The 15667-nt window shown below is 35.2% G+C and overlaps 1 protein-coding gene across 6 annotated transcripts in view; it reads right to left on the reverse strand.

Annotated features, from left to right (window-relative positions):
- Nucleotides 1–232: 232 nt before the first annotated feature.
- LOC125679307 (jupiter microtubule associated homolog 1-like) overlaps nt 233–15667 on the reverse strand; it is a 43016-nt gene continuing 27581 nt past the window's right edge. For all 6 annotated transcript variants that reach the window (XM_048918435.2, XM_056154450.1, XM_048918430.2 and 3 more), the window contains one exon: nt 233–1012. In XM_048918435.2, coding sequence (XP_048774392.1) covers nt 914–1012 — 99 coding nt within the window. In that variant the 3' untranslated portion in view covers nt 233–913. The remainder of the gene's footprint in view (nt 1013–15667) is intronic.

Here is a 15667-nt window from a genome sequence, read left to right on the forward strand (position 1 = left end):
TCGGGGGCATAAAAACTGGCAGACATTTCATAATTATCCTTTCACTATCATTGACCATTTACATAAAATTCGGAAAAAGCATTTGTCATCACTCAAGAAGCCGTCTAATAATCTGATGCTTTATTTTCAAAGTACATTTACACATTTCCCCAACAATAAATTTAATCAAGCTGCATTAAAATGTGCCTCTGTAGTTGGACACCTTCATCTGATAATCAATGAAAAGGTATGATTTATTGAGATAATTATTTATTATTACATATCACAAATAATTTGCCACTTTAAAAAATTGTACAACTTAACATCAAATGCACTTCACAATTAATATACATCCTGTCATGACTAATCCCAGAAAATAAATGGAAACTATCACCAAAGGTTAGCAAGACTTAGAATGAGAAACAATAACTCTATGTAAAAAACAATTTGGTTCACATGTAATAATTATAATAATAAAACCACCCACATAATGAAAAATGAAGTCCTGCAAGGTAAAGCATTGTATTTTAGCATAGAAATAACTAGTGTTCAAGAATACTTTCATAAAAAAATATCTTTAACTAATATACTAATATTCCACTAATCTGCATTGCTTAATAATAATCATTATATGGCAGTGTTAAGTAAAAATATGCAAATGTGTACCTAATAAATGGCCTGAAATAACTATTATACATACTATATATTATGTTAATTTTAAAATAAAAAAAACGTAATCAAGAGTTAATCATTATCTCAAGAAATGCAGCTGTTCATTTACACAATGCATCAAGAAACAAATGTCAAACAATTGGCAGAGATGAGAATCTCTATGCCTTGAACCTCCAATGACAAATAAAACTAATAACTGGACAACTGCATTAATGACTGGATCGCAACAGGTTAGGCCAGCTCAGACTATTTGTTTTCCACTTCACCACAAAGGTCCACTTGATTTTCCACCAGGTGGTGCTAATACTCGGGAAGAAGTATGAGTGGATTGTTGAATGTCTCTCTTTTCCCCCTCATAATTCTACAAACAAAAATTATAATAATAACAACAAGAGGTACTGTGAGCAATGCTCAATAAGAATACCCCCCCCCCCCCCCCAAATCTCCCAAAGGGTGTTGTTAAAAGGTATAAATTACCTCTTTCCTGAATGTAGAAAAAATGGAAGATATAGTCCAAACACAAATCCATGGTAAAAACCTATAATTTTGAACTTGAGATCAAAGGTCAAGGTCATAAAGAGGTCATGAATGTACATGACACATAGTCTCATGGTGATACACCCATGTCTTATGGTATGACTATGTCAAAACCCTATAATCAATTTTGACCTTGAGGTCAAAGTTCAAGGTCATATAGGTCATGAAGATACCCAACACATCATCTCATGGTGATACACTCATGTGTCAAATATGGTATGCCTATGTCAAAGAACAAAGAAGTTATGGCCCGGACATGAATCCATTGTATAATAATAATAAAAAAAAAAAAAAAAAAACACAAAAAAAACCCTTTAATTTTCACCTTGAGGTCAAGGTCATATAGAGGTCATGAAGGTACTCGGCACATTGTCTCATGGTGATCCACCTGTGTGCCAAATATGGTATGCCTATGTTAAAGAACAAAGAAGTTATGACCCAGACACGAATCTGCACAGACAGACAGAGTGATTCCTATATACCCCCCTGAACTTCGTTCGCGGGTGTGTGTGTGTGTGTGTGTGTGTGTGTTAATAATAAAACAAGAGGTCCATGGGTCTTATCAGTCACCTGAGTACTAGTGAAAATTATCACCACTCCCATGAGCTAAGAAATCTAGAAAAAAAATTCCAGTTCTGAATATCTAAGCTAAATTCTTATGTTCAGCAACAGTATAAAACGAGATGTTTTTAAAACTTAAATGCCGTCAAAAGTGCATACACTGATGAAAGGCTTTACATAATATAATAGGTGTATCAATTAATTAATCAATTAATTAAAACATCAGAAGATGACTAATTTGGACCATTCTAGAGTCAAAACCCTGGGTTGTGAAATTCACCATTTTTTGTATATCCTTTTCTACTATTCCTAAGTATGCATTTAGATTTTATACAGTATCAGCAAACTTAAATAAGTCCTTCAAATCGTTATTATTTTGACACCACCCTGATACCAAACCCTTATCCCTAGGATCATGGAATTTACAATTTTGGTAAAGGACTACCTACTCCTTTCAGTATCCATTTAGTTTCAATTTAGTATCAATAGCACTAAAAAAGATGTTATTTAAATGTTTTACACATAAACACTATATACTAAGTTTGGCACCACCCTGGGGTTAGAACCCTTACCCCAGGGATCATGAAATTTACAATTTTGGTAAAGGCCCTCCTGCTCTACATCACTATGCATTTAGTTTTTTGTTTTGTTTTTTTATACAGTGTGGTTGTAGACAAGAAGATTTTAAAAAAAATGGTCAATTTTTGACAGTTTTTTCCCCTAAGGCCCCAGGGGTGCAAGAGTCCTGAAATTTACAACTTGTTCCCCTTCTCCAAAGATGCTTCATACCAATTTTAAAAAGAATTGGAATAGCAGTTATCAAGAAGTTAAAAATGTTCAATTGTTAATGCAAGATGACAACCAATTTTTAAAAAACCAGTTTAGGCCACATAAAATTAATATTTAGATTCTCATCCTGATTTGCCAAAAAAATGGGGCGGGTGGGTGGATTTTATTTTTTATTCTTTAAAAATATTCATTTCACATTCTTTTGATTGATAACAATTGTTCTATATTTTTACACCGTTAATGCTAATAAAAATATGAGTAAACAAAACAATATTTAATCTTTTAATTTCACAAAATGTATACCAATTTGATTTTACAATTTATTTTGTATGTGTACGCCTCTTTACAACTTTCTTTCCTTCATTTTTACATTTCAAACATAATGGATAATCATCATCAGATGCCTGAAGACCATCATCATCACCACAATAATAACAAATAGGTTCAAATCCTGCAGAAAAATATGGAATTTCAATAGTATAACTGCACTTCAAATTTTTTCTGACAAAAACTTTTTTCAAGATATGAGAGTCCTCACATTCAACATCAATAAAACTTGACCCACATGAATATTCTAAATCATTCAAAGATCTCTGTAACTGTGTTCTTGAAGTACCTCTGACAACAGTTTTACAATAGAGTACTCTTGGTTTTTCACACTGACTACATAATATAACCATTTCCACATTTTTGGCATATTGTGAAGATGGAGAAAAGGGCATTCCATGAGCAGATATTCCTGACTGTCCATTCAGAGATACTTTTAATGAAGGTCTGAAGTCTTCAGATGTATTTGTTTTGTAAACATCATTGAAGGATTTATACTTCTCCCCATCACTTGGTGTAGGATCAGGAAGGTGACACAAATCATTAAAGACTTCTTCAGGAAGTCTAGGAGCTTTGCAAATTAAGCAGGATGCTAAACCACACTTTTTGACAGAAAACATGTAATGGCGCAATCTACAGTGTTTGGTTAGGAAGTCCTGCAGTTTAGATTTGCTCTTAAGGTCAGTTTGCGTGGTGTGTAGTGGATCAATGTCATCAATACCAGTCATGTTCCATGCAAGATCCCGTATATGTTGATCAGTTGCAGATTGTTTGCATTCAAAGTTATTGTCTTTCCATTTTAAGCGCATTGTTACACCAGAAAGCAGAGACTTTGCGAACTTCAGTTGTTTCACTAACAGTAGAATTCAATTCACCATCATTTAGTTTACGACACACAAATTCAATAAAACTCCCAACACAGGATACAGCGTCGCATACTTTGACATTTGATGACATTTCTGTTAAATCAGTTTTCGCTGGACCTACAAATGGCGTCACCTGACCGATTTCATGCATGTCCTGAACACCAGGCTTTTGGTCATACTTCCCTTGCATATATGATTATGAAATATATCAATAAGGGTTGACTGGGGATCACTGCAAATCACACCGCACCAGTTCTTTACAACTACCACATCTTTCCGAATTCTGATTATTACAAACATGACTGGAATCAAACGTCACTTCACAACCACAACGCGCCAATATGTCAGGCAGCCATTGAAATGATCTGACTTTTTTGTATACCGAACCCGATTTTTTTTTTTTGCGATACTTTTTTTTGCACACTTTTTTTTAAAAACAAAATAAAAGACAGTGGGGCGGGACGTTTTGAGAGGGGCAGGCGGGGATGAGAATCTAAAAATTAATTCTTTGTGGCCTTAGAGGGATGGCCGGTTTACCGAGAACTTGGCATATAGAGATATTTTCTATATCTCAATTTTCGTTAGATATTTCTTCTTCATACCACAAACCATATAATATAGTGTTCAAGGTATTATTTCATTCTTGGAAATAAAATAAAATAAATGACTAACATGTTTATTTCCAACCCAAGCCTTATCATTGCTGCATTAATACACAAAGAAAGTACTGTTCACTTTCATATGGCAATCTATAATTAATCATCAGTGGAGATCAAACTAATTTGCAATTACCTACAGGGTAATTATGACAAGAAATATTCTCGCTGAAATCATCTAATTCTAAATGAAAATCTATAACAATATATTAATGGCATTCCTCTTACTTGTAAAATCTCTATTTATGTCCATCGCTTATGTCTAACAAATTTGTTTTGACGTTTTTGTGAAAAATACATTGGTAAATATAAATTTAAGGTATTTCCATCCTCCAGGCTTTCAAGTGAGATTTTGCAAAAAATAAAGGCTATTTTTAAGGGCAAAATTATAGAAAAATAAGGGCCTTTTTAAGGGCTTTTAAGACAAAAATAAGGGTTAAATTTACAAATCAATAGGAAAGAAAAAATGTTTTACTCACGATTTGCAAGAGCAATAATACAAGAGGCCCACAGGCCTTATCGGTCACCTGAATACTAGTGAAAAACTATCCCTACTCCCAAAGGCTATGAAATCTAGAGAAAATTTCCTGTTCTGAATATCTAAGCTAAATTCTAATGTTCAGCAACAGTATAAAACAAGATGTGTTCTTAAAACTTCAATGCCCTCAAAAGTGCATACACTGATGAAAGGCTTTAAATAATAGGTGTATTAACATTAAAACATCACAATATATGACTAATTTGGACTCATCTTCAAGTCATAACCCTGGGTTGTGAAATTCACCATTTTTTGTACATCTTTTTCTGCTATTCCTAAGTATGCATTTAGATTTTATACAGTATCAGCAAACTTACACATAAATACTATATACAGTGGAACCCCGTTATTACGTTTTCCATTTTGTCACGATAAAATAACGTAATACCGGGGGCAACGTAATAAACGTTCCCAGTGAAATCCGTTAAAAATATCATTTGGAAATAGTATATCGTCCGTTGGTACTCCATGAAGGGGTGTGTGAATATATCTTTACTGTTTCCTTGTTTAAAAGACTATGATACTGTGTTTTATTTACATTTTTATCTTTAATGTCCGTAATTATGTTCCCCAAACAAAGTTTGGGAACATATTGTTTTTACTCTGTTTCTTATTATTATTATTATGTCTCCGAACACAAAGTGTCGGAGACATATTATTGTTTTTGCTCCGTTTCTTATTATTCTTCTTATTATGTCTCCGAACACAGTGTCGGAGACATATTCCAAACCGGCCTCTGAGTACTCTGGCGCTCTGTCGATTCCGGCCACAAAATATAGTCCCTAACATTTCTTTAACAAATCCTTTATTAATAATTCCCTGTACTCCGGATACTGCGTATTCTGTATATCAGCCGGCTTACACAGTCCCAACTGCTATCAATTAACTTTAATTATCCTGTTTAAACCGGCCGCTCGATGATACACCATCCTAATTGTATTCGGTGTACACAAGGTCCCAACTGCTCGTAATTAGTTCTAATTATCGCATTTAAACCAGCCACCCCACGATGACCAACCTGTCGGTATTCGGTCGATCACACGCGGTGTACACAAAGGTGTCTCAAGGGAAGCCACGGGTAAGTAAAAGAGTGCAACTGGTGATGAGTCGCGATCAGTTTAAAATAAAACCTGATCTTTAGGGGGTGCACTTTTCAATTATGACAGCACCACGCACGAGGTAATGGCCCCCTCCCCCTAACGACAGAGACGAGAACTGACATTAAAAGACAAAGTTCAATTAATCGATGAATTCGATACATTCTTGGAATGAAACAAAATCGGCAACAATCCCGTTATGTTTTCCAAAAGCAGGGTTTCCCCTCGTGGACTTCTCGGAGCTCTACGGCGAGTCAGACAGTGATGATATGCAGTTAGTTAGCACAACTCACCATGTCCGGTCGATCACTCGGCATTACATCAGTTTCCGTTTCACAAATTGAGACAGTTGAAAGCAATATGTTTACAATGAAAGCTGGGAAAGACAAATTTTAGACGAACACAACACAAACTTGACGAACGTACATAATGTAGCACTTGATAACGGCGATGATGTAGATGAAATCGACAATTTACCAACAGAAAATTGCGCGAATAATTCCCATATTTTAAATTGTTTAATAAAAATTGAAACTTTTTCAAATGAGCACGACAATAAAACACTGACATTTATATTTTTACATTTTGAATTCTTTTATGATATAATAAAATGTTAGCAATCATTACACACGTATGCATAGATAGTGAATACAAGGGAAGCACCTCTCATTATTGTCAACATTCTGCACTCCGGACTCTGTGCAAACCGGCCAATTTCTTTGGAACCACACATAGCCGGTTTAGACAGTTTATACTGTATTTATTCTTATTATTATGTCTCCGAACACAAAGTGTCGGAGACATATTGTTTTTGCTCTGTTTCTTATTATTATGTCTCCGAACACAAAGTGTCAGAGACATTGTTTTTGCTCCGTTTCTTATTATTTTTCCGAACACATAGTGTCGGAGACATATTGTTTTTGCTCCGTTTCTTATTATTCTTATTATCATTTTCTTCTTATTTTTCCTCTTCTTTAGTGAGAAATACACATAGTGTCGGAGACATATTGTTTTTGCTCCGTTTCTTATTATTAGGGTCTTCCGTCTTCAGCGGAAGACCCTTCTATTATTCTATTGTTGATTTTTCACTTTTCTTATTCTTCTTCTTCTTTTTTTTTTCTTACCGATTTTGTGCAGAGGATTTCTCGGAGATGGCTTGATCGATTTGCTTCTGATCAAATTTTCAGGATTGATGCGTTGCCATCTGAAGTTTATACCCCCCGTTTCAATTTTAGAAAATTCACTTCCGGTCGCAAGTTACGTCCGATTTACCGTTTTTCAAATGACATTTTGTCCAGACGTTTTTTCATAAACGGTCAAAGATTGAGCTCTGTAATAAGGTTTATCATTGCCATCCGTCACTTCCGGCCGTCACCAGAAGTGAACAAAAGAAACGTCAAATTTCAAATTTATGCTTTTGAAACAAAACTTGCATATATTAATTAGGTCTCTTTCGGCGTTTCAGAAAATGTTAAGACTTACCGGAAGTTTAACTAGCAATTTCCGGTTTTTAGAGAAAAACTTGGAAAAATGGTTACTTCGTTGCAATCATATCTCTCGCTTATAAATCAAGGGTGTGATACAATGTTCACATGCATAATTGACATTATCCAACTTTAGAGTATAGTTAATTATTGTTTTTTCCAATTCACTTCTGTTCGTTAAATGTCTATGATTTCCGGAGGTTTTTTTCTCTAGGCGTTTTCTCATAAATAATCAAAGATTGAGTTTTGAAACTTTCAGGAATGTTAGATTATGACGTGTACATGTGATATAAGTATTTCAATTTTTTTGCCGTCACTTTCGTCGTCCACCGGAAGTACCTTAAAAATATGTAATTTTTCATTTTTTTAATTTCTAATGCTCATAACATTATTTAATAGAGTTAAAAAGTCATACCATTTCCACCGGAAGTTGGTTGTTCGAAACCGGAAGTTGTCCGAAAACTCAGTATTTTTTATGGAGATTTCTAGTGTGGGTTCCTACGCAGTTAATGTGGAATTTTTAGTCATTTTATGGACTCCCGAGACACTCGAAAGTGAATGAAACAAAACTGGAATTGTTTATAATTGATAGATCATGTCTATGAACGTGTTCATTTCTTTCAAGTATAGTCGTTCTTCACTAATTGATTTCTTCCAGTCAAGATCCTATCTCGTCAAGAATTGGACGGAAGACCTATTCGTTGCTCGCAACGAGATCATTTCTAGTTCTTATTATATTATTATTCCTCTTCTTTAGTGAGAAATTTGTCCACGCGATTTTGTGAAAGTGCTTCGACAGATCCACTTCAAACTTTGTGAGCTGATAGGGGGTCACTAGGAGGGGTGCAATCAACTTTTCAAAATGGCCACCGTTTCAAGATGACGGCCAAAAAACGTCAAAAACGCAAGGTTGTCAGATTTCAACCAAATTCAATTTCTAGGGTAATTTAGTGACCCAAAGTCCATTTCCACCATCAAATTTTTTTTTGAGCCGACATTTTTAAAATGGCCGCCATATGCCGAAATATTTCAAAGTGTTGAAATCTCTACAACATTTGGGTTTTGGGGTAAATGGAGGGTCCACAGTTCATTTCTAGCATCAGTATTCCCTTCCAATCTATTTTCAAATATTTCAAAATGGCCGCCACTGAAGAAAATGGCGGCCAAAAATCAAGTCTGTCGGATTTCAACCAAATTTAGTTTCTAGGGTTTTTTGAGGATCCCGAGTGCATATCTGGCATCAAAAACCATTTCTGACATGGGGAGGTGTTCGCAGACATTTGTGTTGGCATCCCAACACAGTTATAGCTCATTATTATTATTATTATTATTTTCTTCTTATTAAATTCCAACGTAATATGCGGACTAACGTATTAAAGGGGGAACGTAATAACGGGGTTCCACTATACTAAGTTTGGCCCCACCCTAGGGTCAAAACCCTTACTCGCCAGGGGAAATCAAATTTACAAGTTTGGTAAAAGACTACCTGCTCTATCCATTTAGTTTCAATTTAGTATCAACAGCACAAAAGAAAATGTTATTTAAGCATTTTACACATAAACACTTTATAACAAGTTTGGCCTCACCCTGGGGTCTGAACCCCTAACCCCGGGACCATGAAATTTACAACTGTGGTAGAGGCCTTCCTGCTCTACATCACTAAGCATTTAGTTTTTCATACATGTGTGTGGTTCTCGAGAAGAAGATTTTTGAAAATTTGTAATTTTTGGGCAGTTTTTGCCCTGCCCCTAAGACCCCAGGGGTGCAGGAATCCTGAAATTTACAATTCATGTTTATCTAAAGCTTCATCGTTATTTCAGATTTCAAACATTTCAGTTGAGCATCACTGAAGAGACATTATTTGTCAAAATGCTTATCTGGTGCATCAAAAATCTAAAGCTTCATTGTTATTTCAGATTTCAAACATTTCAGTTGAGCATCACTGAAGAGACATTATTTGTCGAAATGCTTATCTGGTGCATCAAAAATCTAAAGCTTCATTGTTATTTCGGATTTCAAACATTTCAGTTGAGCGTCACTGAAGAGACATTATTTGTCAAAATGCGCATCTGGTGCATCAAAATTGGTATTGTATTAAGTTTTACATGTTCCCTCTGTTCCAAATATGTTTCATACCAAATTTGAAAAGAATTGCAATGATAGTTATCAAGAAAAAGTTAAAAATGTCTATTGTTCACACATTTAATAATGACCATTTTGGCCACTTTTTAAAGTACAATTGTTAACAAACATGTGTAATTTACCCTTATAATACTGGCCACTATTTGAAGACAAGAAAATTTTGGCCAGAGGGGTGATTAAGACTGGTCAGGTGTGAATAATGACTGACCTTCTGGCCAGGTGGGAAATTATCAACTGGAGGTGTGAAAAACACCAGTGGCCTCTATAAGTTCTATAGTTTACCTGTGCTGTCCAGGGTGCTAATTGGTGCTGGCTAATCCAAGTGACCCTTTTAAATTTCCATACAAAATTTTATAAACAGATATGCACATATTGAATGACTACAATCAATACGCCATATTGTTGCACCATGGATATAAGCAGTAGTTAATAAACAACAAACCCATGACTGTTAATGATAATTTTCAATAGATAAATAATTTGGGGGGTTGGTTGGTTCCATAGACTTAAAATTCCTAAGAAACATCACAATTAAAATTATATATTTACTACTCTACTTTTCAAAAACGTCAAAACAAATTTGTTAACGATATAAGCAATGGACGTAAACAGAGTTTTTAAAGGTAAGAGGAATTCCAATAGGCCTCTGTTTTTTACAACTTTCTGTCACTCTGATCCAGTTCTTATGCACATTACGTCATGCAGTGTAGAAATACTTACTCTGAGATACAAATAATTTATTGTATGAATAATATCCAATGGATAGAGGGGTAAATATGTGATAAATTGGTTTATTACATTTTGTACAGAATTTGGAAGGGTCACTTGGACTGGCAAGGTGATAACCTTGGCACCACAGGTAAACCATGGAAATTATAGAGGCCACTTGTATTTTTCACACACCCCATGGATAATTTCCCACCTGGCTGGCTGGTCAGTTGGTCATTTTTCACACCTGATCCTTCTTGATTACCCTTTTCACATCTTCAAAAGGTTGCCAGTATTATAAGGGGAAATTGCACATTTTTAAACAAATGTTCTATAACAAGAGACCCATGGGCCACATCGCTCACCTGAGTTACTTTGGCCCATATCTGAAGACTTTCCATATATATTTGCATGTAAAACCTTAGTCCTATTGTGGCCCCAACCTACCCCTGGGGCCATGATTTGAACAAACTTGAATTTCCACCATGTCAGGAAGCTTTCATGTAAATGTCAACTTCTTTGGTCCAATGGTTCTTGAGAAGATTTTGAAGATTTTCTCTACATATTTCTATTTAAAACTTTGATCCCCTATTGTGGCTCCAACCTACCCCTGGGGCCATGATTTCAACAAACTTGAATTTCCACTATGTCAGGAGGCTTTCATGTAAATCTCACCTCTTCTGGATCATTGGTTCTTGAGAAAAAGATTTTCCCTATATATTTCTGTGTAAAACTTTGATCCCCCATTGTGGCCCCAACCTACCCCTGGGGCCATGATTTGAACAAACTTGAATCTGCACTATATCAGGAAGCTTTCATGTAAATGGCTCATTGGTTCTCGAGAAGGAATTTTTTTTAAAGATTTTCCCTATATATTTCTATGTTAAAGTTTGATCCCCTATTGTGGCCCCATCCTACCCCTGGGGGCCATGATTTGAACAAACTTGAATATGCACTATGTCAGGAAGCTTTCAAGTAAATCTCAGCTCTTCTGGCTCATTGGTTGTGGAGAAGAAGATTTTTAAAGATTTTTCCTATATATTTCTATGTAAAAGTTTGATCCCCTATTGTGGCCCCATCCTACCCCCGGGGGCCATAATTTAAACAAACTTGAATCTGCACTATGTCAGGAAGGTTTTGTAAATGTCAGCTCCTCTGGCACAGTGGTTCTTAAAAAGAAGATTTTTAAAGACCGAAAACACAAGCACCGCCTTCAAAGGAGTAGGTACAGTTTTGGCCAAATTCAGTTTATGGAGGAAAATTATTTTGCGTTGCAGATATTTTCCTGTCAAATTCCTAAAAGAGTAACTTATAGTAATTCTCAAAAGCATATGGAAATCAACTCATCTATTCGCATACGTAGTACATAATCAAATAAAGTAAGGGCTTTCAGGCTATTTGTGGTGTTTTCATGGTTTTTATATTGATAAACTTGTGAAATTGAACACCTCTTCCCTCGTCGCTCGGAATAATTTTTATATGGATTAAAAATTTACTAAATAACTTACAATTCTTCTTAGTTTCATCCCGGTCGACGATGGAAGAGGGGTTAAAATATCAGTTGAAAGATGCTAACAAATTCGCCATCGTGACGCAATTTGTGTTGATCGTGGCGGTTGAAGAGGAAACGAGAATCATTTGAGTAGTAAATATATTTTCAAATAATGTATGCTCATATAGTTATTTATTTAAACACTTTGACTTTTATTAAAATCATAATAATAATAATAAAAATCCGGATAAATTTAAGCCTATCTTACAGACCGGATGCCATTTTTGTTGTTATGCAAACAGAACGGTGTATAAATAACACCAACCAATGATTCGTATGTTACATACCAGGCAAACTACATTTAAATAGTTTATATAACGATGGGCGATTCTTTTAATAAATAATTTATTCCTTGAAGATTCAAGCATTATTTTTTACCATTCACATTCATTTAATTAAATGGGAAACGGCATGTGGTATATTACATGTAACAGCAGACGACAATATCCACCTAGGTACTACGTACATCAGTGATGTATTTAGTGCGAGTGTAACATTTTATATTTTTCAAAGACAACAATTTATTTGTCAGAAAGTTTACGATGGTTATTCATGAATATAAAATTTTACGCACACTATCTATAAATATACACTGCCGCGGTGGCCGAGCGGTTAGAGCGTTCACCCCACATGCGGAAGGCCCGGGGTTCGAATCCCGGCCGCGACAGACCTAAGTCATTAAAACAGGTATATGGAGTGAATGTCATGGGTCCTCGGAGATGACCTTAAAAACGGATGACCGGTGACAAAATATGGCACTGGGGGTCTTCAGTGTTCTACTATATCTGCAATGGTTACAAAACTATTTCGTTGTTGGGGAACATTAATTCACTTTCATTTTTGAAAACACAATACAAAACAAAAAAGTTTGTGTAGCTACTTGCATTAGTCATAGAAGGAATATATGTTACTCAATAAAATTATTTTTAAATGGTATGATTGACGTGCCTGAAAGATAATTTGCTCCATATGTGTTACTCTTATTACGATATGTATTTTAATTTAAAATGATTGAAATTGATATAAATTATAGGCGCAAAGATCGTTTTTCAAAAAAAGGGGGGTTTGACTTCTCGAAAATATTGACAAACACAAAAATAGGGACTTTGGTATCATTGGTCAATGGAGTGGGTTGATTACATGTATCCAATGTATCACTTACAATTACATTTCATCTATCTTTCTCTACTACTATAAAATGCAGTCTGGGGGAGGGGGGTTACACAAAGCAAATACACAACATATGGATACATACAAATATAATACTGAAACTCGCAGTATTGAGCATTCCATCATCAAAATTTTGTTTTTCTCCATTTGAGATAAATATATGATATACATACTTGCATAATGAGAAAATGCAGTTTATATTTGAATGGTTTTCATTTATCATGGGGCAGGGGTTGGTGAGCAAGTCTTAAGATTTATTTCTCTTGTATAAACTATCGAATGACTTTTTTGTATTTTACAACTTTTAAGAGGGTTTCTTTGGGCAAAAGTGGATACAATGACACTAAATTGCGCAAACCAAGTGTTGGGGTGTACCAGCTTTGTATCGCTCAGTTGTACAGTACCGAACACATTGACAATTTTTTTTGTGGAGAAGCCTGATAGTGGTGAGTGAGAGTGTGTGTGAATATGTGTATGAGAGACGGTCTGTTTGAGGCATGGTATATTTATGAGAGAGAGAGAGAGTATTTTGACTTTAAAAGTTTTTCATGTTTTGTTTGTTTATTTTACGTCCTTTCAAGAACTTTTCACTCAAATTGAGAAATCATCAGCTGTATGTGAAGTACCACATATAAAACCTATGCTTAGCACTTAAGGCTATAGCATTGATTTTTTTTAACGTGCCAACACCTGTTGCGACACAGGACCTCCTTTTTTAAGGTCACAAAAAGCTGAAGATAACGAATAGTGATGAATTCGAATTTGCGTAATTTCTATAAAGAATACAAAATAAAGAGTAGGGCAAACACGGACCCCTGGACACTGTCGATGTGGCATCAGGTGCCTATCTGAAAGACTTCTGTCGAAGAGCACATGTATGTTTACGTCTCAGGTTCGACGTGGCATGTCATGAGCGGGGTTCGAACACACTATACCTCCCGGTTACGAAGCGAATGCCCTACCACTGATAACCGTAACCGTTTCATAATTATCTTCCCTTTGAAGTTGTGTTTCTAGTTTCTTAGAAACACTGCGTTTTTTCCTGAGTATACCTATAAAATAACATTTTGCTCCAACTTAATACCACGCATATAATATTGAGAATATACATATATGGAATATTGCGTATGCCAATTAAAAACAAATACCGATGAATTCTATTGTGTTCCGATTCGTGAAGAATTACATTGGTGATAACCTAAACTTTGCATAAAATTCAGTGATTTGAATTTGAGCTGCCTTTGATGTCATAATTTTTTTCGAATGCACGCGAAAGGAAGTTGGAGACAGAAATAAGAAATCACTGTTACCAGTATATAAATGTTTCTTTAATTGATTTGGTGTTCAAACCATTATATTTCTGCACCAGAAAAGCTTTCCGCGAATAGCTGCAGTTTTTGCCATTGTGCGGCATATCTGATGTTAGCTGCAATAATGTAGCCCTATCCAATTTTTTTTTATTCTGACGTTTTCGGAATAGGGCTACAATTCCATAGGATCTCCGTAATGGTGCAAAATAATTTTATGAATAACCGATAATAAACTCTGTGTATTAGTCCCAAATGTTGTTTACACCAAAAGGAGTACCAACTTTGTGCTCGGGCATGTCTAATAAAGGTGTTTTTCATTAAATATAATGTACAGCATGCAAAATTCTTCGTCTGCTCCGCCATGCTTGTTATCGCGAGATCTCGTAGGTGGGTCTAATGAAAAACCTAAACATTGACAATCAGCGCGAAAATGTAGTTACTCGAGCCACTTCGACAAAGAAAGGAAAATCATATTGTTGCAGAAAGAATTTACACTCTGCTGTTCGGTTTTTAACTTGATATTAAATTCAAACCTTTTCAATACCGACGAAATAGCTTTCGCCTCCATACTTGTCCATTGATGTAAATACTACCTTATATGGCATATGCAAATGACTTGACAATCGGAAGTTGAAACTTCAGTACATCAAACATGGCGCACAAATATGAATCGAGAAATTGGAATTTATTGAAATTGTTGAAAACGGTAGAATAGAGCCTCACAAATCTTAAGTTGCAGGTTGTAAATTTATATATTGACTAAGAAACATAGAATATCCTTTTATTTACGTAAAGAAAGTCAGGAAATGTTTAGAATGAGTGCAAATGTTGCGGGAGTGAATCAGTCCCGCATTTGCACCATTACGGAGATCCTAAGGAGTTGTAGCCCTCTCCCTAAAAAAAAAAAAAAAAAAAAAAAATCAGAGAGGGCTACATTATTGCAGCTAATCTGATGTGGTTTCAATTTCCATAAAATACCCATTCAAATCAGTACAAAAACCAATAATTTCGCATTTATTAAGAATTAATACTTCTATGTGTGATACAGTTTTTATTTTCCTACTCAAAACATCGCTTGGGGAGAACTCTCGTATATTACGTCAAAATTAACGTCAAATTTGGTGACGTCGTCAGGTTAATATAAAGTTTTCCGTTGAATATATTACAGTTACTATGGTAAATAAAGAATAACAATGGTCATTTTCATAAATGGCACATTCTCAAATACCAGATTTAGTATTTTGGTGAATTTCCTTGACAGGGCAGATTTTGGCTAAAA

This window comes from Ostrea edulis, chromosome 2, assembly GCF_947568905.1.
Source record: "Ostrea edulis chromosome 2, xbOstEdul1.1, whole genome shotgun sequence".
Classification (NCBI taxonomy): Eukaryota; Metazoa; Mollusca; class Bivalvia; order Ostreida; family Ostreidae; genus Ostrea; species Ostrea edulis.